Source organism: Saimiri boliviensis, chromosome 2 (genome assembly GCF_048565385.1).
Source record: "Saimiri boliviensis isolate mSaiBol1 chromosome 2, mSaiBol1.pri, whole genome shotgun sequence".
NCBI lineage: Eukaryota > Metazoa > Chordata > Mammalia > Primates > Cebidae > Saimiri > Saimiri boliviensis.
In genome coordinates, this window is record NC_133450.1 from 226093398 (window position 1) to 226118626 (window position 25229).

At 41.2% G+C, this 25229-nt stretch overlaps 1 protein-coding gene across 4 annotated transcripts in view; it reads right to left on the bottom strand.

Moving 5' to 3' along the window:
- Nucleotides 1-25229, bottom strand: part of TLE1 (TLE family member 1, transcriptional corepressor) — a 101037-nt gene that overhangs the window by 45866 nt on the left and 29942 nt on the right. For 2 of the 4 annotated variants that reach the window (XM_010350718.3, XM_003940003.3), the window contains exons 5-8: nt 22137-22199; nt 20063-20137; nt 3115-3319; nt 2366-2382 (exon numbers count right to left, since the gene is read on the bottom strand). In XM_010350718.3, coding sequence (XP_010349020.1) covers nt 2366-2382; nt 3115-3319; nt 20063-20137; nt 22137-22199 — 360 coding nt within the window. Of the gene's footprint in view, nt 1-2365; nt 2383-3114; nt 3320-20032; nt 20138-22136; nt 22200-25229 lie in introns of all 4 variants that reach the window. The other 2 variants (XM_010350717.3, XM_010350716.3) reach the window with 1 other exon arrangement.

A 25229-nucleotide genomic window follows, 5' to 3' on the forward strand; every position in this document is an offset into this window, starting at 1 on the left:
GAACAATTTAATTCCTCTCTATGGACTAGATTAAACGTTTAGGTTACAATTAGTGTCATTTTCTCATTTTAAGCATCATTGCCCAACAGTTTTCAGTAGTAGTTAGGCAGGAAATACAGCATATATATTTGTTCTGAAAATATTCATTGAAATGATTAGAATTTGTCAAAAATTTGATATAAAAAAAGGATACATGCCCAAAACACAGAAATCCACATTTGCACTAAAAGTTCACTGACTGCTAACCTTAACTTACAGACTTAAAAATAACCCACAGATGCCTGAAACTCAAGAACTATTTCATATTTCTTTAAGGGTACGACCAATAAATAAGCCTCCCTCCACGCACTCCAATGAACCCATGAATTAAGTACTTGCATACATTTTTCTGTCAAAAATACAAACAAGAGGTTATCAGACACATTCAGAAATTCAGAAAGACACAAAGGTATAAAATACATCTCTATTAACTTAAGCATACAAACCTCTGCCTATTCACAACCCTGGCATTTCAGAGGCACATATCATGTGGCATCACTTCCACAATTCTGATACCAGTAAGTTATAGAACAGGAGTCCCCAAACTTTTTACACAGGGGGCCAGTTCACTGTCCCTCAGACCGTTGGAGGGCCGCCACATACTGTGCTCCTCTCACTGACCACCAATGAAAGAGGTGCCCCTTCCTGAAGTGCGGCGGGGGGCCGGATAATGGCCTCAGGAGGCCGCATGCGGCCTGCGGGCCGTAGTTTGGGGACGCCTGTACTTTTGCTGAAACCTCCCCCAGTCTTGACTCATTCCTCCTCAATTCTCTGGGAAAGGGCTTTGCTGCGTGCCTACATAACTCAAATTGCAGACAGGTGTCCCACAGTGCCTTACACACATAGTATGCACTCAGTGAGCACAGTCATTTAAGGTGAAACAGGAGCACTGAGGAAAAAATGTTAAATTGAAGTCCCAAAGCTAGAATATGTTCAAGAGATTTAAAATACCTAACAGCCTAAAAGGCATGGGCTTTCTCTAAATTTCTTCTTCTGTGATTTCATCGAGGGTTAGGTTTTTTAATTTGACACTCTACTGAATGGACATAAAAGATGACTATCCCTAGGGGCACTGGAATGGCAAAACAAAAAAACTACCTCCCTAAACTAAAGCCAGTTTACTTATCTGTACTTTGTGTGTAGAGTATTTTATTTCCTAGCTGTAATTTTTGCTCCCCCCCACCCCTCCCAACATTTTCCAGAGAAATTTATAAGGCAAGAATTTTAAAACTAGCTACCCTTTCCTTTAACCATTCCCCACACCTCCTAACATATCCAGGTACATGTAAATATACCAAGATCTGTCTCAAAGACAATTTTTAAAGTAGCTGCTATTCTACACAGAAAAGGGTTTTAAAAAAATACCTAAACTTTTATCTTTCCCCCAAAACTTATACCAAAACAGTTATCAGAATTATTTAAATGTTCAGTATCCCATTTTTTTACCAAATTAAACACGTTCAAAATACTGCTACATTCACAAAGAAGGAAAGGAAGCAAAACCTGTAGGTTATTCTAGCTGAAAAGCGGCCAAATTCCATTTGCTACACAACATTTGAGACGTGCTTTAGTATGGGTCTCCCCAAAGCTAACTGGCAGTTGCATGTACAGATCAAACGTGCACATGTAAAACGAGTGTGATTTAGACTGGTGAAAACCATGAGCGCTATATGCACACAGCCCTGTCGCTGAATTTCCTTGTTTTCAAGAGCTTACTGGTATGCTCAGTTCTTCTGTCTAAAATAGACGTAAGATCAAGTTCACATTCCAAGGACAATTATGCAAAGAAAACGATATGGAAACCTAGCAACTAAGACGCATTCGCAGAGGATGACTGGTTTAGGTAGAAACAGTACATTACTAACTTACTTCCCAATGGGATTGTGTCCTCCTGCCTCTAAAACTGATTTAAGATATAAAAATGAATATTCTTTTAAAGTACAACCAGCCAGACTTAGGATGCAACCACAAACACTTTTAAAGTGGGGTGGGGACAAATACAGATCAAAGTGTATTTCCAGGTAAGTAAGTAGCAAATAGTGTTGCCTCCAAATTATGCCCCTCTTGTCTGATGCCAAGTTTTATACAAAGACAAGAGCAGAGCAAACAATCATATAAGAATAATAAATTTTAAAGGAAGAAAAAGTAAAAGAAAAAAACCAGGTCACTAAGAGAGACAGGGAGAGTGTACATGTCTGTCTGTGCCTGTGTTTAGAGAAAGACAGTGTGGAGCAGTGTTGTTAGAAGGGGGTTGTGTGTGAGTGAGTGAGTGAGTGAGTGTGTGTGTGTGTGTGTGTGTGTGTGCAGCAGGCGTTTGAGTACTTACTGTGCCCGGCTCTCTGTCTGCTCCCGAGGTTACCAAGAAACGCACAGACATGCCCGTTCAGACACAGAGGCAAGAACAGAAATAAAAAAAAGGGGGGAATAATTAGAACACAAGCCCCAAACAGTTTTAAAAATGGCTTTTATTTATATAAGTCATTGCACATTCCTAATACAGTGATTTCCTGAAAATTACAGTATTTTGTAAACATAAGATTTACAGTTTAACCATACACAAAGCCTATTTTTTTATTTCTTGACAGAATAAATTACTTTTCTTCAAAAAATTAGTCAAGTGCAATTTTGCCCAATATTTAATGCATACTAGAATTAAAGCCTATGAAACTAAGTAGTAACAGATGCAATTATCAAACCTTTCATTTGAACACATTCACTTTCAAATTTAACTTCTTATTTCGCCCCATTTAACAACATTACTTTCTTTGAAAATTACCCAATTAAGCAGTTAACAGTTTTCCATAATATGATACAGGCCACTGGCATTAACTAGGCAGTTGCCAAGATGTCAAGATGCCTGCAATCTAACGAGATCGAGAAATCTACAGATGCCCACAGCAAACCCTGCAAACTTCCAGGGTGACCTGTGTTTCAGTGGAAAGCTTTGCGACAGTTCCTCTTATCTCATGGTTTGCTTTCTGTATGGGTTGGGGCTCTCTTTAGCGATGCACACAATTTTGCAGCACTGTAACAGTATGAGGACAAAGTCCTAATCTGGCTTGCCCGGCCTCTCACCTCTGTGGTGCTCTGCATCATGGTGCTTCTTGTCATCTTTCATTGCCAAGTGAGACTGCCCACTCAGAGCACTAGACAGCGCAAGAAGGCCAGCACTGCCCCCGAGGGGCGGGATTCCAGGAGGCTGAAGTCCCGAAGGGTGAGGCGTAAGGGGAACTGGGGGTCCGTGGCCATGAGAAAGATGCTGAGCTTGCAACTGCTGCTGCTGTTGGTGGTGGCGAGAGAGAAAAAGGAGGTGGAGGAGGAGGAGGAGGAAGTGGTGACAGTGATGGCGATGGAGGCGGCATCCAGGGAAAAACAGAGAAGACAGGAGGGAAAGGAGGAAACAGAACAGGAGGTTCAACAAACACACAAAGGGAGCCAAGAAAGAGAGGGAGGAAAGGGGAAAAAATGCAATTAGTGCTTTCAGTTCATCAAAAGCTTTCACCTACTCCTCTACCTCTCCCACCTTCCCAAAATATAATCCACACATCTACACTGTCACTTTCAGCTATCACTCACCTCGGGAGGGGAGCTGTTTATTATTAAGCAAGGCTGGCTACATTAGTAGGTACACATGAGCTAGTTCTGTCTTTATGCGCCTCCAGGGATGAGATCCAGCATGTCACTGAATCTAAGATGCCACAGATTTTCAGACTCATGCTGTTTTCAGAGAGTTTAAAATGGGGGTGAGGATGCATCCAACACTTTAGCAGCCATGCTCTCAACCTGTTACCAGGTAACTCCATTTCACGCTACACCCTTGCATTAACTTACCACAGCAGTATGATGAGACGAAAACAAAATACTATCACTAAGGAACAGAATTGGGAGAGGGAGACCCAGTAATCCGGGTGGGTGTCTCATGTACCACCCAGGCACTTGTGCCCCCTTATTCCATCAAGCTCTCAGTACTGTGAGAAAGTATTGCAATTCCCATTTCCCAGAAGGAACAAATGCTCCAAGGTATAAAGTAAATTGCTGAAACTCTCCCTAGGCAGGAGGGGACTGCAGTCAGTAGGGGAGCAACTCTCAGAGCTGCTGTTTACCATATCCCATAGACACAGGAGAGGATCTCAGGGAGCCAGGCTTGTGGCTGCTGGAAGAAACATTAGAGACAAAACTTTGTTTATCCTTTCCTTCCTATCACGCTCCATGCCTCAAACTCACTCTTTCTACGTAACTGATGAAAACAGATCCACAATGGTTAGGACCAAGGGTAAGGATAGCACTTACGTGTGGGACTCCAGCCAGTGAGCCACGTACCCGTTCCCAAACACCTTTTCCACGATTGCACTTTGCCCCCATCGCTTAACCCATTCCAAAAGTTCTAAGTCTGTTCTCAATACACAGTATCCTTGCTCTTATATTTAAAAGTACATTGTATAAAATGAAAAAGTGTTCAAGAAATGGCCCCTGCACCATGAATCTAGCCACATTTAAGCTGTCCAACATAAAACTTGTTTTTGATGAGACAGTAAAAACGATTAAAACTCAATTTCTAAGGTGTAACGTTAAAAAATTCTCCAGATTCTGATTTGTGCTCACTTCCCTGACACTCAATTACTCACTTTATTTATTATCCCCTTGCGTGCACTGAATTTATTAAATCTTCATGCCAGACCTTCAGTCATTTCTACCCAGCCACTGATTTTTAATGCAATCCCAAACACACTTCCCAGCCTCAAAAGTAAGAGAAAACACCATCTTAAAGCCAGAAGTCAGTGTCTGTGGAAATTTTACAAAGAATTTTCAAGCACTCCAATCTTTCTAAAAATGTTTAGGGTCAGGCACAGTGGCTCACTATAATCCTATAATCCCAACATTCTGGAGGCCAAAACAGGAAGATCACTGGAGCCCAGGAGTTCAAGACCAGCCTGGGTAACATAGGGAGATTCTCTCTCTATTAATAAATAAGTAAGTAAGTATAAGAGCCAGCCAACCATCTTATAAACTTTCATTCTTTTCGAAGACAGCATTGTTCTAATTAGAGACAAAATAGAAAAGAGGGTGAGGACAGAAAAGGCAGCATTCATAGCATTCTTGGAAAGTACTCATAAACTACTTATTCACCATTTGAGATCATAATAACAATTTCTTTACGCATAAAATCACCTTCCTGTCATCCCAAAGACACTAATTCTTGCTCTGTCACCTTTTAAGAGCTTGGCAATAGTGAGACATAAAACTGAAGAGGCTTGCAGTGGCATCACGGTCCACTAGGCACGCTCATTAGCACTTAATTAGGAACTAGACACCTGCCATAAGAAATGTGCTTGGAGAAGGATGAGGAACAGGTCTGCCCTACCAGCAATTACTATCATTACTTGAAGAGTAAGAGCTATGTCCGGCTTGGGGGAGTGGGGGGGGTGCGGGGATGCAATCATGCATACACAAGCAAGTGCAGCGGGTAATTAAGCACGGCACTAATTAAAAGAAGATGAGAGAGGCTAAGCAGAGGGGAAGGAATCTAACTGCAGGGTGGAGGACACCACAGGCTCACCCCTCTCCCTGCTTCCCCCACTCACCTAGAAATCTAGAATGGAGTCATCGGAAGATAACTTCAGAGGTGGGATTCTTACGTCAGACCAAACATGCTCAGGTAATATTTAGATACATAAGAAAGTAAAGATTTCCAGCTGGGCATAGTGGCTCATGTCTGTAATCCCAGCACTTTGCGAGGTCAAGGCAGGTGGATCACAAGGTCAGGACTTCAAGACCAGCCTGCCTGGCTGGTGAAAATCCGTCTTTACTTAAAATACAAAAATTAGCTGGGTGTGATGGTGGGCGCCTATAATTCCAGCTACTCAGGAAGCTGAGGCAGAAGAATTGCTTGAACCCAGTGGCAGAGGTTGCACTGAGCCGAGATCGCGCCACTGCACTCCAGCCTGGGCGATGGAATGAGACTCTGTCTCAGGAAAAAAAAAAAAAAAAAAAAAAGTACATTTTTCTCCTCCCAAAATCCAAGCTAGTTTTCAGAAAGATGAACTGGAGGCTGAGGAAGGAAGGCAGATCATACCTGTAATCCCAGCACTTTAAGAGACTGAAGCAGGTGAATCACTTGAGGTCAGGAGTTTGAGACCAGCCTGGCCAACATGATGAGACCCTGTCTCTACTAGAAATATAAAAATTAACTGGGCATAGTGGTGCATGCCTATAATTCCAGCTAGTCGAGAGGCTGGGGTGGGAGAATCGCTTGAACCTGGGAGGCAGAGGCTGCAGTGAGCGGAGATCGTGCCACTGCACTCCAGACTGGGTGACAAGTGAGACTCAGTCTCAAAAAAAAAAAAAAAAAAAAAAAGATGAATTGGGAGCAGATTCTGATATCTTACTGTGAAGTGGTATTGGCTTACATAATGGGGCTTTGCCACAGCCATGAAGTAAACCTGTGTGGTTAAACCCAACAGTCTGACTAGTATCTATCAACAGCAACATTCAACAGCCTAATTGGCCATGGGTAACTTCTACCTCTACCCTAATCTGGCCTTCTAGGTCCCTTAACAAACAGCTCACTGTTATTAGAGGTAAATGGGTTCTTCCATCCATAGCCTGGAGATAATGAAAAAAAATTTTTTTAAGCAAAATCCCATCAAATTGAAAGGAGTACTAAGTAACAGTCAAATGGATCACAACTGCTGAAGATGTCCCGATTCTCGGAAATGTGGCTATCCCACCTCATATTCAACTTCTTGTTTCCTCGGGGTACTGCTCCTAGATAGTATCTAAGTGTCCATTATCTGGCCCAAGCTTAGAACACATCTGAGGCAGGGAGGGTGGGTATCATGGTTCCCATTTCACAGATGATACGGGCTCAAAGCCAAGAGGCTTGCTCTAGGGCTCACAGCCAGAATAAGGGCGACTTTTTGTTTCCTAGGACATTTCTCCTATAACCCCAGAGGCGCCATCATGTTCTCAAGAATAAGAAAGAAAAAGGGCAAAGTCATTCTCCACTGAAGACTCTGCATTTTCCGCACCGCCCAGCTAACGAGATGCGTTGAACGCGCAATACCATGTACCCAAAGACAAATCTACTCTCACCATCAGGCCTAATGGCAGTGACAGGTGGGAGTGTATGCTTAGAGCGCATGAGTACCAGCTCTCCTGCCCCCGCTTCTCAATGCCTATCCACCATCTGCAAAAGGATACTACCCTTTGCCCCCAGCTCTCTTCCAAAGAAGCATGTCAAGAAGAATCAAGCTTAACAGTGCTGGTTCTGGATTTTCTCAGAAGCAGATGCTTAACTTTATAAATGTAAAGTGTCATTTATAAGGTAAAACACTTATTTAAATGAGTAGAGGGCCCAAATCTAGAAGAGTAAAACAGCTATCTCCAAAAGGACAGCCCACCTGTCCCATCTGTCTTTGGAAGATCGTTTTCTCTCAACAAGGCTTACCTGAGACAATTTGTTACTTATCACCTTCAACAAAAGGAAAAAGTATGGATGCCACTTGAATATATTTTAGGAAAAAGTGATATTGATATTACTATACAGCCAAAACCCAATAGCTCTGCCAATCAGGAGAATTTATTTATACACACATTTTTTTTTTTTTTTGAGGCAGAGCCTTAATCTGTATCCAGGCTGGAGTGCAGTGGCACGATCTCAGCTTACTGTAGTCTTCTCCTTCTGGGTTCAAGCAATTCTCCTACCTCAGCCACCCAAGTAGCTAGGATTATAGGCGTGCACCAACACACCCAGCTAATTTTTGTATTTTTAGTAGAGACGAGGTTGACCCCATTGGCCACGCTGGTCTCAAACTTCTGACCTCAAGTAATCCATCCACTTTGGCCTCCCAAAGTGCTGGGATTACAGGCATGCACCACCGCATTTTTTTTTTTTTTTTTTGAGGCAAAGTATCACTTTGTTACCAAGGCTGGAATGCAACAGTGTGATCATGGCTCACTGCAGCTCAAATGCCTGGACTTAAGCGATCCTCCCACCTCAGCTTCCTGTAGCTGGGACTACAGGTATGTGCCACTATACTTGGCTAATTTTTTTTATAGAGATGGGGTGTCACCACATTGCCCAGGCTGGTCTAGAACCCCCGGCTTCAAGCACTCCTCCTGCCTTGGCCTTCCAAAAGTGCTGGAATTACAAGCGTAAGCCACCATAGCTGGCCTGCATCTATCCTCTCTAACCAAAGCCTGCCCCTATCATTTGGAAAAACTGCAAGACGTTTTTTTCAACATGACAGGAAGGATGGGGAAACTTATTCTTCTATCTAGGTTTACAGTAATTAGGAAATTTGTTTAAAAGTCAAAATGCCTGTAGATTTATAAAACATGGAACACAGATGCAAAAGTTTGTAAAGTGATTAGAAAAAGATTCTTTTTTTTTTTTTTTAAACAGTCTCGCTCTGTTGCACAGGCTGGAGTGTAATGGTGCGATCTCAGTTCACTGCAACCTCCGCCTCCCAGGTTCAAGCAATTCTTGTGCCTCAGCCTCCATAGTAGCTGCAATTACAGGCCAGCACCACTACCCCCAGCTAATTTTTGTATTTTTAGTAGAGATGAAGGTTCCCCATGTTGGCCAGGCTGGTCTCAAACTCCTAGCTTCAAGTGACCCACCGACCTCAGCCTCCCAAATTCCCTGGGATCATACACATGAGCCACTGTGCCCATCTGAGAAAAAGCATTTTTGATACGCAATGATAGTTTCTAGCAATACAGCTGGTTTATCAGGCTATCAATCTAGACCACTGATCTCAAGCAGAACGAATTTTGACACCCCTCCCCTCCCTGCCTCAGGGAGGTGTGGCAATGTGTGGTGACTCCAATGGTTGTTACCCTGCAGGGGGAGGGAAGAGAGTGCTACTGGTGTATCTAGTGGGTAGAAGCCAAGGATGCTGTGAACATCCTACGATGCACAGGACAGTCGCCACCACAGAGAATTATCCTGCCCAAAATGTCAAAAGTGCTAAGGCTGACTAACTTGAATTTAGACCTAAGCTGGGATTCTGTGCCATTAATTAGAATTCATGTTATTGTATACTAAGTGATGTGCCAAATTCTTGTTTAAAAAATAAAAATACTGCCAGGCGCAGTGGCGCGTGCCTGTAGTCCCAGCTATTCGGGAAAATGAGGCTGGAGGATCTCGAGTCCAGGAGTTCTGGGCTGTAGTGCGCTATGCCAATCTGGTGTCCGCACTAAGTTTGGCATCAACATGGTGACCTCCCAGGAGCGGGAGACCACCAGGTTGCCTAAAAAGGGGTGAACCAGCCCAGGTCGGAAACGGAGCAGGTTAAAACTCCTGTGCCGATCAGTAGCGGGATCGCACCTGTGAATAGCCACTGCACTCCAGCCTGGGCAACATAGCAAGACACTGTCTCTTCAAAAAAAAAAAAAAATACTATTCAACATTCAATCACATTCACTGTCCCTTCATCACCATCTGAGTACCCTGCCACAACACAAAAAAATGAACATCTGCTTTCTTAAGCTGATTCCACTAACAATTTCAAAAAAATTAAATAATTAAAAAAAAAGTGGTATTTTACAAAGCAATTTGAGAAAGAACAATACTGGGAACTTTTACATACCGGTGTTCTGGGGCCCTAAAGGGAATGACAAGCTATTAGATTTGGGGAAAAGGAGATCAATGCACTTGCTCTAACCAAAATCATTTGAATAGGCTGAGAGTGAGACAAATAAAACAAATGCCAAACCCTGAGTTAATGATACTGAAAACCCACAAGGAATAAAGCGACCTCATCCATGTCAAACAACAGCCACGCATTAAGAATTTTAATTCACATTTGACTTAGTGCAGCTTGGGTCAATTATGTTACTATAATGAAACTGACTTTGCTGTTTACATTCAGAGTGCTACTGTAATGGTGCAGTTTCTAAACACAGTCGCCACACATGGCTTATCACCACAGAGTAGCTTCGAACAACTGGGAGGGACACCCGGTATGAAAACACAGGCCAATGCCCACCTTCTCTTCACCAGACACCAAGCTCTTTACCACCAACCGCAGAATCAACTTTAATTTCTAAAACTTCACCCACTTCACAATCCCAAGAAAAACCATGTCATAAAAATCACACACTTAACCCAACCCAAACTAAAACCATGCCCCTAAATGGCATCTCTGAGGCTAAAAGTGACAGTAAGTGGCATTTATAGCACTCGGTATTTAAACACTTTTTAAAGGGGACAAAAAGTGAAAAGGAGCATTTGTTGACGGTTCTCTCCAAATCACTCTTCCTTTATATCTGCTATTTCCCTGTTCTTTAAAACACTCAATTCCTATCCTAGCAGACAGCAAAAAAAAAAAAAAAAAAAAAGAAAGAAAGAAAGAAAATTGGTATGCTACGTAAACAAGTGGGAAAGAGCTGTCGGGTAGCAGAAACATCAAGAACACTACCGCAGGAGGTATCGGAAAACCTCCCATTATGTGAATGGCCTCTCGCGTAAAGAGGGGCAAGGGTGATAAACAGGTAGAAACTGCTTAAGGGGACAAGAATTCTTCAGCTACTTGAAGACAATAATAAAATCGAAAATGACAATCCACCAAAAAGGCCCCATCTCAATGCAGGAGCACAAAGAAAATGATGCATGAGCAACCTAAGGAATGGGAGAAAATATTTGCAAACCATATCTCAAATAAGAGGTTAATATCCAAAATATGTAAGGAATTCAGAAACTCAACAGTACAAAAATAAGAAAACAAGTATCCTAATTTTAAAACGGGCAAAGGACCTCTTGAACAGACATTTCTCAAAGAAGACAGAAGACATGTAAACGACCAACAGATACATGGGAAAAAATACTCGTTATCATTAATCATGAAGGAAATGCAAATCAGAGCCACAATGAAATATCACCTCAATCCTGTAGAGATGGCTGGTAACAAAAAGAAAAGATATGCGTCAGTGAGGGTCTGGAGAAAAGGGAACCCTTGTACACTGTTCTTAGGAATGTAAACTGGTACAGCCCTGATGGAAAACAACAGTATAGCGGTTTCTCAAAAAGTTAAAAATAGAACTGCTTTCTCAAAAAGGTTAAGTATCCCTTTTCTGAAACTGCTTGGGACCAGCAGTGTTTGGATTTTGAATTTTTTTTTCCAGATTTTTAAATATTTGCAATATTCTTACTGGCTGAGCATCAGGGGTGCTCAACCTGTACATGATCCAGCAATCCCACTTCTAGGTATATGTCTAAAGAAAATGAAATCGATATATCAAAGATACCTCTGCACTCCATGACCACTGCAGCACTAGTCACGAGAGCCAAGATATGGAATCAACCCAAGTGTCTGTCAACGGACGAATAGATAAAGAAAATGTGGTACAATATAAACACAATGGAACACCATTCAGCCTAGAAAAAGAAGAAAATCCTACCACTTGTGACAACATGGGTGAACCTGCAGGACACAAGGCTAAGTGAAATAAGCAGATTCAGAAAGACAATGCATGATCTCCCTGCTATGTGGAATCTCAGAGTACAACTCACAGAAGCAGAGAGTAAAATGGTGGCTGCCTTGCGGGGTAGGGGACAATGAGAGACTGGTCAAAGGGTATGAAGTTTCAGTTACACAAGATAAAGAAGATCTGGAGTTCCAAGTTACAGCACGGTGACTATAGTTAATAATACCGTATTATATACTTGAACTTTGCTAAAAGCGTACTTTGTTTTCTTGGAGACAGGGTCTCGCTCTGTCACCCAGGTGGAGTACAGTGGCACGATCATATCTCATTGTAGCCTTGAACTCCTGGACTCAAACAATCCTCCCACCTCAGCGTCCTGAATAGGGGGGACTACAGGAACCCACCACCACACTCAGCTAATTTTTTTTATTTTTAGGAGAAACAAAGTCTTGCTATGTTGCCCAGGCTCATCTCCAACTCCTGAGCTCAAGCAATCCTCCTGCCTTGGCCTACCAAAGTGCTGGGATTACATGTGTGAACCACCATGCCTGGCCTCTCTTTATTCTTTCTCCATTCCAACTAATCCACACAGGCCAACTCATCCTGCCTGACCACTGCCTTGCTCATCCCTGGAAGGCCATTAAGGCTATGAAAATCCATGTGTTGGCAGATCCACTAAAAAAACTCTACAGGTTTTGGTTGAAAAGATGCTCAACATTATTAGCCATCACAGGAGATGCCATTTCACATCCACTAGGATGCGTAGAATAAAAAAGATGGATAGTAAGTGCCAGAGATCATGTAGAGAAATTGTAATTCTTTTTTTTTTTTTTTGAGACAGAGTTTCGCTCTTGTTACCCAGGCTGGAGTGCAATGGTGCGATCTCGGCTCACCGCAACCTCCGCCTCCTGGGTTCAAGCAATTCTCCTGCCTCAGCCTCCTGAGTAGCTGGGATTACAGGCACGCGCCACCATGCCCAGCTAATGTTTTGTATTTTTAGTAGAGACGGAGTTTCACCATGTTGACCAGGATGGTCTCGATCTCTTGACCTCGTGATCCACTCGCCTCGGCCTCCCAAAGTGCTGGGATTACAGGCTTGAGCCACCGCGCCCGGCCTTGAGAAATTGTAATTCTTATACACTAATATAGGGATGTAAAATGATGCAGACGTTTTGGAAAAGTCTGGCTGTTGCTCAAAAAGTTAATAAAGTTACCACAGACCCAGTGATTCTACTCCCAGAGATAGATCCAAGAGAAAACATGCCCACACAAAAACTTGTACACAAATGTTCATAGCAGCATTATTCATAATAGCCAATCAGTGGAAACAACCTAAATGTCCCATCAACTTATGAATCAATAAGCAAATGTGGTATATTGAGGAAATGTTAATTGTCAATAAGAGAACTAAAATACTGGTGTATACTACAACATGGATGAGCCTTGAAAGCATGATAAATAAAAGAAGGCAGACATACAAGGCTACATATTATACGAGTCCATGCATATGAAATGTCCAGAATAGGTAAATCCATATAGCTAAGCACACTGGTAGTTGCCAGAGGTTAGGGGAGGAGGCATAAATAATAAAATGGTAATAAATTAATACAGTGACAAAAATTTTCCAGAAAAATGTTATAGTCGTGATGGTTGTACAACAATGTGAATATGCTAAAAACCACAGAAGTGTATGTCTTAGAAAGGTGAATTTGGCTGGGTGCAGTGGTTCATGCCTGTAGTCCCAGCACTTGGAGAACAGAGATGGGTGAATCACCTGAGGTCAGGAGTTTGAGACCAGCCTGGCCAATATGATGAAATCCCATCACTACTAAAAATACAAATTTGTCAGGTATGCTGTGTGCGACTGTAATCCCAAATATTCGAGAGTGAGGAAAGAGAATCGTTTGAACCCAGGAGACAGAGGTTGCAGTGAGCCAAGATTGCACCACTGCACTCCAGCATGGGTGACAGAGTGAGGCACTGTTTAAAAAAAAAAAAAAAAAAAAGCTGAATTTGATGGTATATGTATCATATCTCAATTTTAAAATATCACATAATTATAATTTTGAAATAACTAAGAGTATAATTAGATTATAACACAAAAGACAAATGCTTGAGGGGAGAAGTACCCCATTCTTTATGATGTGCCTATTACACACTGCATGCCTGTAACAAAACATCTCATGTACCTCATAAATAAAATTATGTATCCACAAAAATTAAAAATTAAAAAACACACAGGTGAAGTTCCTATAATGGGGTACTCTACTTTCTATTCTGAAACTTTTTTCTCCTTCTGGAAAAAAGAAGAATATATAACGCCTTATTCCGGGGAATCAAGTAAAAATCACATGGAAGTGTGTGTGTGGGTTGACAGGTGTAGCAATAATCATGGCACACGTTTACCTATGTAACAAACCTGCACATCCTATACATGTATCCCAGAACTTAAAATTAAATTAAATTTTAAAAAAGGAAAAGAAATAGGTGGGGAAATTTAAAAGCAAATGCTTCAACACTTTTCTAATAACTATACAGCACAATGACAATAGCCCAGACACTGAGGAAAAGCTCTCCATTTGTCAGGCGCCTAGTTGTGCTCTCAGATTAAAAAAAAAAAAAGAAATAAAAGAAAGAAAAAGAAGAAAACTTAACCAAAGGAGAAATGGGCTGCAAAGACTTCTTTGCAATATTGCTCTTTCCCTTTGGAAATTTAATGAAAGCGCTAGACTGCTGGAATTTAAGCGGAGAGTGTATCACTAAATACAAGTTGAGTGTGTCACTAAATACAAGTTAGAAGAGCTAGAAGAGCCACGTTTGTTGGAGCTATTTAGTCTTCTCTCGGTAGCAGGATGTGCATTATTCTCCTAGGGAGAATTTGTTTTATAAAGAAACTTACAGCTGGGTTATTGATGGCTTTCCAGGGATTAACCACATACTCATAAGAATAAGAGGCTAACCTCATCCTCTTAAACTTCACACACTACAATCCCATAGATAGCTGACAGCTAAAGCCAAAGGAGAAAAATAATCCAACATTTTACTAATCCTTAAACCAATCATCTCATGCAACAGTGGAGAGCCCTTTAGGTCTACAACTCAATCTCTTAGGAACAGACAGGCTCCTTCTACTGACATTTTAGGAGTCTGAATTCATAGCCATCCCCTACACAAAAACACATAGTCAGACATCACGAAATACCCTAGACTTATTTTATTTTCATACTAAGTTGTTTTAAAATACACATAATCATATATTTGTCTATGGAGCAGGCATAGAGAAATCTGACCATATGGGGATCTATTTATCAGTCCTTGACCAAGGTTATATTCATGAAAAATAAATCAGACTATACCCAAGTAAGTGAGAAAGAAAAATGAGGTTGCCAAAACCCAAATATCTTTTTTTTCTCTTCTGCATAGGTTATTATGTAAACAAAGCCAAATTTCTTGATCTCCTAAAGTTCACAGGCACTGCTATGGGAAACTGCTGAAATTTTCTTGCACCCAACTGTCAGCGTTGAGGCCACTAATAGAAACGTGGCATTTTATGGAAGGGAAGGACCATCCTGACTGGTCATCTCTTCTCTCTTTCCTCCCAACTTTATCAGCGTGATTCCTAGAACCTCTCTGTGCCAGCAACGGCACTGTCTGCCTTCTTTATGTTATCTAAGGAAGCCAACGATGTCTTCAAATTTTTGCTCTCAATTGTCTCCATCTGTTCCCCCAACTTAACTTTTTTTCTTATGGTTTTGAACTTCTAAGTTTGTACATCAAAAGCTAAATGGCCATCCTTTTTCACTATTGTGTCCTTATTAAAAGTCATTCATGCACAACAACTTAATGGCAGGAGCAGAGCATCTGGCTGGGTCTAATCTCAAACACCCATCCCCATAACCACTAACGAAGACAAAGGAGGGGGTGAACTGCTGCTTAGAGCAACCAGGTCCCACAAGGCCTTGACCAACCGGACCCACAGATCTGCCACAAGCACTTAGGGAAACCAGGCAGACAAAACTGCAGTTCAAAAAGTCAGGAACCACATGTTCAGTGAAGGCTGTCGGCCAAGCTCTTATCCCCACAAAAGCCGGGAAGGTGGATGGTATTACCATCTACAGATGGGGGACACTGATAGAGGTTAACTATATTAGGTCATAAAGCTAATAGATGGCAGCCAAGTATCCACCCCAAGGATCCTAAGGCCCATGCTTTGTCCAAGGCAACACAAGGTAAATGTTCTTATGTAGATTACCAAAATCACCATGAAATGGAACAGGTGGTTGGAAACATACAACTGTGCAATCGCTTATTAATATTTTTTTAAATGCGATTAGCTCAGTCTTTAACTTTTCAGTTAAAAAAAAAAAAACAACCATCTTTATGGCCGGGCATGGTGGCTCCCAAACCTGTAATCCCAATTATTTTGGGAGGCTGAGGCAGGTGAACACCTGAGTCTGGAAGTTCAAGATCAGCCTGGCCAACATGGTGAAACTCTGTCTCTACTAAAAATACAAAAATTAGCCAGGCATGGTAGCACATGCCTGTAATCCCAACTACTCAGGAGGCTGAGTCAGGAGAATCACTTGAACCTGAGAGGCAGAGATTGCAGTGAGCTGAGATCATACCACACCAGCCTGGGTGACAGAGTAAAACTCTGCCTCAAAAAGAAAAAAAAAAAAAGCCAACCATCTTTAGCTCTTCTTTCACATGCCAAAAGAAAGGGGGGGAAAAAAGCAACCATTTCTACAGGAGAAGGGGAAAAAAACGGTAAAAATAAAGGCATCCACTGGGGTTCTGAAAACTACCCCCTTATTGTAGAATGTGGGTTACCAGGTATATGCAGGTGTCATAAATCAAGCTTTGCATTTCACTATGTTACAATTATACTTCAACTGAAAAAAACAAATCTGTTTGTGTATAGATATGTATCTATCTCTCCATATTATCCCTCAATTATCTGTGATATAAAGAGAACACTAATTATTTGAAATTCCAATCCCAATTGAAATCAATTATTCACTGTAAGAGCAGGCAGAGGAGAGCTTTTAGTTCTAAACTCCCCAAATAATAAAGTGAAGAAGTGGTCTTGAAGAGTCTTTCATTTCTCCATGCATTCAGGAAGCCATCAACTATTCCACAAGTAAGACTTTACAACATTTAATAACCAATTTTGTTTTGATTATTAATAGAAATTTAAAATAAAACAAAAACAAAATGTTTGTTAAGATGTTAACAATGATCCTGATCTAAAAACTCAAGGTCTCAAATGAGTAAGCTCCCTTCCCACAATGCAACTGGTTTTTTAAGGCCTGAGTGAGCTGTGTCAAACCCAATAAACCCTGTACATATTATATGCACTATAAATTATCCTTTTCATTGTGACAAGACTACAACACATTTAATAGCAAAAGAATTGGTAAGAACCAAAATTCAAAAAGTAGGGCTGTAGCTATTATTCTGCCAGTCACCAAATTTGCTGCCAAAGCTGTTTAAAAAAAGATCCATGAAAATATTTCAATAGTCTCTCCACTATCAGATATCGAAGAAGCTCATTTTTCTTAAATACCAATACTGTACTTAAGTTGAAGGCAGGTGCTATGGTGATAAAGAATTAAAATTCAGTATCTTCTGCCAGACAGGAGAACTACAATTTCTATGCTGGTGAGAAATGGGCACTGTTAATTCACTCAACAAGCAGAGAAAAAACATAACCTCTCTCTGCCTCCTGAAAAACCAGCCACAGGCCCAGGACACACCTTGAGCTTACCTAGAAGCTGGATGTCCTTGAGAAGATTTACTTTTTCCAGGTTTGATATAGAGAAATATCTTTAGCCCTATCAAGCAAGCAGTAAAGCTCCTTGATTGTACCTTAAAGGGAATGAGAATGTTTCGGCTCATTTGCATTTTAAAGGGTACTCTTTCATGATCTTTCACACTTGTAATAGATGTCTAAACCGTTAAATTACTATTTCTTTTCTTAGCCTGAAAGTGGATGCAGACTAAGAGCGTGGCCTCTCCCATTGTTCTTTACCCTAAGTCGGCCCCTGAACAATACTGACAGCTGCTATCAAACCAGGCTGCATTTACTCTGCCCGCAGCTGCTGCTTGTAGGAACAGACAGTCTCCCGGTACCTCCTCCCCTCTGGGGAGACAGGTTGACACACTGCATGTTCAATGAAGGGGTGCAAAGGTCCACTGAATTGTCAACCCAATTTTATGCTACTTCGATTTTCCAGGACGCACACAATTCCTTTCAAGCAAAAATCAAGCATATGCCACAGCATGAAACTTAAGGTGTGGGATAATTATTGATCACTGCAAACTTGAAAAGAGCCTCTGACATAAATTCATATATTAATCCAAAAATTACAATGATAAAAATCACACATGCCAGTATTCCAAAGATATGCAATGGGTGTAGGTCTCGCTTGCGTTTCACCCAATTCACCACTTTGGTTTATTGTTGCCTCAGTATCCAGAGCTAAACTGCCTTTATAATAACCTCAACAACATTTTTCCTGGGCAAAAGCCATTCGTAAAATTAGAAATTCATTTGCCCTTCTAAAAAGATCTGCTATTTTTATTCTCCAATTCAGCTCAAAATGGGTATTACCTATGAACATCTGGTTAATACGATTTCCTCCTTCCTAAAGTGTAGGTCCAAAGGAGATTCACAAGAGCTGGGCGGTGCCTTTGAGAATTTAAACGTCAGAGTTTTACCATCAAGAAATTATATGTCGAAATTTAGAGCCTATCAGAAAACAAACATGTTCCACAAAGTTTAACTGGGTCCTTGAGAACTGCTTTGCATATGTTTTCCTTTAATCAAAACAGGCTTTTCCATCCTCATTCATTTGGGTGAAAAAATTCTGTGCTTGAGCTACAAGTACAATTCACTATTAGTCTTTGCTAATCAAACACAGTACATGCGAAAGTACCAGTGAATATTTGATTTGATCTCTGAAATAAAGCAATTCATTACACAAGAAAAGGGTACAGAAGGCAGCAGACAAATGCAGATGTAATTGTGTTTTTTGTTGAATGTGATTAGAGAGCCCACTAAGTAACAGTCAAAAACGTGATACTGAAGGAGGGGAAAGGCAGTGCCTGGATCTGGGGGGAAGAGGAGGGAGAACTGTTTATGCAGAGCTAAGCTGTCAAGTGTAATAAAGCAGCTTGAATAAAATTTAAGCTGAAAATCCACTGAAGCTCCCCATTTCAGGGAGGAAAAAGCTATTAAAAGGAAATGAAGGTCACCCTCCCAGTTTATTTCACCTAATTGACTGCCAATAGCTTACCACAGACAACCCAACTGCAGATCTGCAATTGAGAAACTGATGAAAGGAGAGTTTTCAAGCTGAGGCTCATTCTTTAATCCTCCTTGGCTCTTATGTTTTTTCTCCATCTCCAGTTGGGATGTAATTTTAAGCCCTGATGGATTAACTGGTTCCATTGTCTGTGGCCGTCACTGGACTATGGCACTCTTAATCCGTACAGCAGCATGTCTAATTATCATTACAAAGTGTCTGAGGGAACTATAAAAACCAGCAGGGCATCATCTCACAAGCAATTAACATAAATTGATAAATGAGTGATTTGAATCTGCTCAAGGCACTCACATATGAATAAAATCAGAAAGGACGGTCCCTCGTTTCAGCTCCTTCTTTGGCTTAGTATGGAAGGGGAAGAACACATGAGAACCGTCCCAGGTCCTGAGTGGGGGGCGGGGGATGAACTCATGCAGGGGATGGAACGCATGCTTCACCAGATTCATTAATGTAGAGCAAATGACTTGTGATTGACAACCAGTGGCCAGCAAGGAGCACTAACTGAACTCAACAGAGGAGAGCAGAATCCCGGTGAAAGGCCAGGGAGCACTAGGGCAGACAATTAACACTTTTTCCACGGCAAGAGAGCGCTCTTTTCATTGGTGTGCCACTTAAAATTTCATGAAAGAGGCACAAGAAAGAACAGGAGCCAACAGTTACATAGGTTCGAATACCCTAGAAAGCAAAAGGCAAAAAGCAAGGATAACTAAATGAAAAGATAATTCAGAGACCTATTTTGCCGTCACTGTGATCTAACATTGTAAGATGGAAGTGAGGAAAGTATTTAAAATTCTAAAGCTTTTACTAGACTAATGAAACACGGGTGGTTTAGGTATCTCAGGATGAACTACATTTATTTTCCCACTTAAAAGGAGATTTAGGGCTAGGCAAGGGGGTGCCTGCCTTTGGTCCCAGCTATTTGGGAGGCTGAGGCAGGAGGATCACTTGAGCCCAGGAGTTCCAGGCCAGCCTAGGCAAAATATCAAGACCCTGATCTGTTTAAAATAATTTTTAACAGATTTTTTGTCCCCCCGTAAAATGCTTCTCCTGTCATCTTCCTTACGTTAAGCCCTCTTCCACTATATACCTTAACACACCCCAAGTCTCTTCCTCCCACCCTTATCAAATAGGTCAACGTCAAACTACACAACATTTTACACACACACACACACACACACACACACACACACACAGAGCCATCAAATTAATAAGAAATGAAAGCTGGTTATACACACTGTAGGAGGTAGACCTGGTAGGCCACGTACCCCGATGATGGCATTCAACTCTGCCATGGTCACCTGTTTGGCACGTTCAACAGCCTGGGCCACCTGTTGTTGATGCTTCGAAAACAAGCAGAAGAAAGGGCGTTAGCAACTCAAGAACTTCACTGTACATTCTAACAACAAAAAGTCAAATGCTATGTGCAATGCAGGCTGAAGTACCAGGGTTTAAATGCGTCACTTCTCAACCACACATTATTTTCACAGAACACATGGAAAGAAAAACTGGGAATGGCGCTCCCCTTTATTTCTAAACACAACCAGTCACTACTTCTACTGTAAATTTCAGCTTGGAATGTTAGAAAATAAAAAGGACATAAAGAATGACAACATAGGACCTTAGAAAATTAATAGAACAGAATTTAGAAAATCGCCCGTTCACAAAAGAGGTTCACAATAAGTGTGGGCACAAGTTTTACAGCAATTTTAAAATATTCATTTTACAGCCGGGTGCAGTGGCTCATGCCTGTAACCCTAGCACTTTGAGAGGCCAAGATGGGGAGAGCCCAGGAGTTCAAGACCAGCCTGGGCAACATGGCGAAACCCTGTCTCTATTTAAAAAATAAAAATGGATAGTTTAATACCCATTTTAATACCTAAAACTTTAACATTAAATCTGTTGATCACCTCTCTGATCAACCAATTTTGACCCACCAGTCATTTTTGGAAAACTCCTGGAATTCCTCTCATTCTTTTAGTCTTTTGATGCTTCACTCTCCAGAAGGGAAAGGAAAGACTGCGGCCTCAGTTCAGAGAGATGGAAACTCACCTCACACCTCCCAACTCCCAACTCTGCCCACAAATAAAAACAAAGCCATGAAGTTACTTTGGAAGCCATGAGAATGAGGCATAGAGCCCTGAATCACTAAAGTCTAACAACTTATTACATTCAAGAGGCAGACAAGTCTATTGTGGTATCAGATAAAGGTTATGCTGGAAGACACTGTTACAACAATAATGAGACGGTGACCATCCAGCATGGAGTAACAGGTGCCAACCAGGATACCCAGTACTCCAATCCTAGGCCAATACACTTTCCACCCTGCCTGCAGATGCATTCATCCCATGCACACTTAGAACACACTACAGCATTTACTAGCTTATATCCAAAAGGAACGTAAACTTTTCAAGGCAAAGCTAAAATACCATAGTCTTGAGTCAATTTCATAGATTACTCACATAAAGAGATCTACCCCTCAAAGAATATTAAGATTAAACCTCTATGACTTTGTAACTAAAGAAAAGAGCTTATATGAGCGGGCGCAGTGGCTCACGCCTGTAATCCCAGCATTTTAGGAGGCTGAGGCAGGTAGATAACCTGAGGTTGGGAGTCTGAGACCAGCCTGACCAAAATGGAAAAACCCCGTCTCTACTAAAAATACAAAAAATTAGCCAGGCATGGTGGCGCACGCCTGTAATCCCAGCTACTCAGAAGGCCGAGGCAGGAAAATTGCTTGAATCTGGGAAGCAGAGGTTGCGGTGAGCCGAGATCACGCCATTGCACTCCAGCCTGGGCAACAAGAGTGAAACTCCGTCTCCAAAAAGAAAAAAAAAATAGCTTATACATGCCTATGACTCAGTAAGTTAACATATTTTGGACTATTACCATCCACCCCTTTCGAGGACAGCATTAAGACAACTGCTTTGATACGTAAGTACAAAAGAAATATCTGCTTCCATGGTAAAGTCTACCTTGATGGAATCATTTTAAAAAGTCAGTATGAGAACAGCTTTCTATTTAAAAGATATAAAGGACACCTGAATTATCAGCAGCTCTCAAGCTTATGCTACTTACAGAAAGCAAAAGCTTTACACTGGATAGTCATTTTGCAGTTTTCCAGAGGAAAAAAAAATTAATTTGGGGGTTGAGCTATTGTCACCATTTCTACACCATGACCTCAGATGTGTCAGATAGAATAGCAGGGGGTTTACACACTTCAGCTGTAACAGATGTTCTTCACACTTGTTCCTTGTGATAAAATTAACATCTTAAAACTAGCTAATTTGCAAACAGAGAAGCAACATAATTGCACTTTAACAGCTGAACAGTTTTACTTACTTCCTGAGACAGAAATGGGATGACTTGTGCACAAATCGTATTCAATCTCTTGGCGATTTCAGTCTATAAAGAAAGCCATACAAATGTTTAGAATACTTCACAATCAGTTCAGAAAGGTAAAACTCCAAACCTGTAACACTTTAGTCCTCCTCTCCCTTGCTCTGGAAGTGTGCACAAAATCGTCTCCCCAGGTTATGTTACTAACATTTATTTTGAGATGAACAGTAGATATTAATCCCTCTTGCAAAGTAAGACACAACTGCACATTTTATTGATCACTTAACAAGATAATGAGTGGTTTAATTGAGTCGGAAATCTACGTGGTTTAAGGCTACATGATCATTTAATTTAGTGACTGTAAGTGTACTTTTTCAATGATGGCACACCATGGCACATTTATGTCACTGCAAGTTTATTCAAGTCGGTGTCAGAAGCCACTGGAGCCGCAGCACTATCAAAGCAGTCCAGCTTTCAAAGATGAAGCCTAAGGTGACAGAGTAGAAGAAAGGCCTGCTGACCTCTTTCCCACTTGTCCCAGCTCTTATACAATTGAAACAGGATTTTATTGTTCTTAGCTTCCCAAAGCCTCAAAGTCTCAAACAAATCAAGAAAACATGACTAAAAACATTCCAGTCTAGAGGGTGATGGTCAAGTCATGACATCCTGGATATTCAGAAAGTTTTGCCACAGTTCAGTATCAAACTCAAAGACCTCATTGACAGGGCCAGGCGGTCAGCTGAACATAGTAAAAGGTGTCCTTAGTATCTATAGCATGGGCTGTTTTAAAGAAGGCAGGAAAAGCCGGGCACAGTGGCTCAGGCCTGTAATCCCAGCGCTTTGGTAGGCCAAGGTGGGTGGGTCAGGAGTCCAAGACCAGCCTGTCAAGGATGGTGAAATTCTGTACTGAAAAATACAAAAATTAACTGGGCATGGTGGCGGGTGCCTGTAATCCCAACTACTGGGGAGGCTGAAGCAGAAAACTGTTTGAACCCAGGAGGTGAAGGCTGCAATGAGTCGAAATGGCACCAATGCACTCCAGCCTGGGCAACAGCGAGACTCTGTCTCAAAAAATAAAAACAAATTTAAAAAATGAAGAAGGCAGGAAAAACTCCAGCTCAGCTCCAGATCCACAGCAGTCCCTCTGCTACAAGGAACAAAAACTGGCAAGAGGGAACAGAGGGTACTCTACTTACAGCCTAGGGAAGGATCCACCTGCAGCAGATCTCCAACACCCTAAAGCAATGCAAAGCAGCTCTGCTTTCCTCTACCTGGGAAGAACCAGTTCTGCTTTTTTAAAAAAGAAAAAAAAAAAAAAAGTCATCTGCAAAGAGGCCCAGCCTTGACCTTATTTATTTCATTATTTTGTCAATGCTTCTAAATGCCACCTATATTACTGAATTAAGCAATGAAAGGAATCATAAGAAGAAAATTTAAAAGCACACAGTCCACAACCTTGAGAAATAGAGAATAGAAAAAGACAAAGTAGAAACTCCAGGAATGAAGTTGGACCTGCAGTGAGCTGACCCTGTGCTACTATACTCCAGCCTGGGTGACAGAGCAAGACCCTGTCTTAAAAAAAAAAAAAAAAAAAAACCCAGAACTTTAAAATCAAGTATATAAAAAACAGCAGCCTTGTATCTTCTATGACAATTTGAATTAACTAAGCAAGGTCTTTGGTTTTATGGGATTGGATTTAGGCTGCCCCAACCTAATTCTCCCCGACCACCAATGAGACAAGGTTACAGACAGACCATGCCTTGGACAAAATGTACTAGAAGGGGAACTAACTGGTAGAGAGAGCAGCCCCATGCATGACCTTGCTTTAGCCAGCAAGAAAGATATATGCAAAAAGGGTACAGCTGTTCCAGGTACAAAAACAGAACTGGGTCAGCACCACCCAGTTCATTTGATCACAGCCACCCACTCAAGCTAACTTAAGGTCATGGCTCTCCTCGAAAGCATGGGCAAGGCTTTCCTTTCCTTTGCAACAGGGTTCTGCACTATACATTTCAGTGCATGCAAAGGAGTAGAGATGCCTTTGGTGGGTATCTTACTTAGGTCCTTGCTCCCAACTCCCTAGTACCACAGCATTCTGTACATTCCTCTTCAGAGGTACTCCCTACCTACATTGCCATAGCATTCTGTACATTCCTCTTCTTGGAAATTCACACTTAAGGTTTCCAATTTTAAAAATGATATATGCTCACTTTGAACTCATACACATGCACAGAGATGTATATATAGAAACATAAAAGAAAGTTAAAATAACCCTGAGTCCATCATCCAAGGATAAGCATGAGTAACACATTGGTGATTTTAGGATACCATCATTCCAGGCTCTCACTTATGTGCACAGAAGCCCAGAGTGTGAGAGACACATTTTAATACCAAGGGTTCTGTTACATACCCTGCCTTTCTATAATTTGTTATTCAAACATGTGTCATGGACACCATCCAAATCAATATAAATTATTAACAAGTACTTTGACATATTCCACCATGTAAGTATATAGATGTTTAAGTACTGTTGATACCAGTGAACATTTATGTTTCATTTAATCTTGCACAATTAATGATTCTGTCAAATAACTCGCCACACAGATCTCTAAAAGGAATCCCTAGACGTGAAACTGCCAGGTCAAAGTGTATGCATATTTTAAGTTGCAATGCGTGCTGCCAAACTGCCCAGCAGAAAAGCTGTACCAATTATTGCGAGTTTAGGAGGGTGTCTGCTCTCCCACCCAGTGTCAATATTGGGTTTTGTTGACCTTTCTTTAATCCTTATCCATCTAACGGATTAAAAAATGACCTCACTTTTATTTGCATTACTTGAATTCTTCCTCTAGTTAAACATCTTTTCATTTATTTGTTGGTCCACTGTATGTTTCCCAGCTCCATTCTTCAGTTGTTGTTCAATAATTTTTGTCTTTTGGTGGTGCTTCCTTGCATAAGACATATTAACCCTTTATCATAGTTTGCTCAGCTTGCCACTTGTCTTTCAACCTTGCTTAATATGAATTTTTTGCTGTATAGAACTTTAAGTCTTTATGCGGACAAACGAAAGCATTTTCTTCCGAGGCTGCTGTCCTTTAG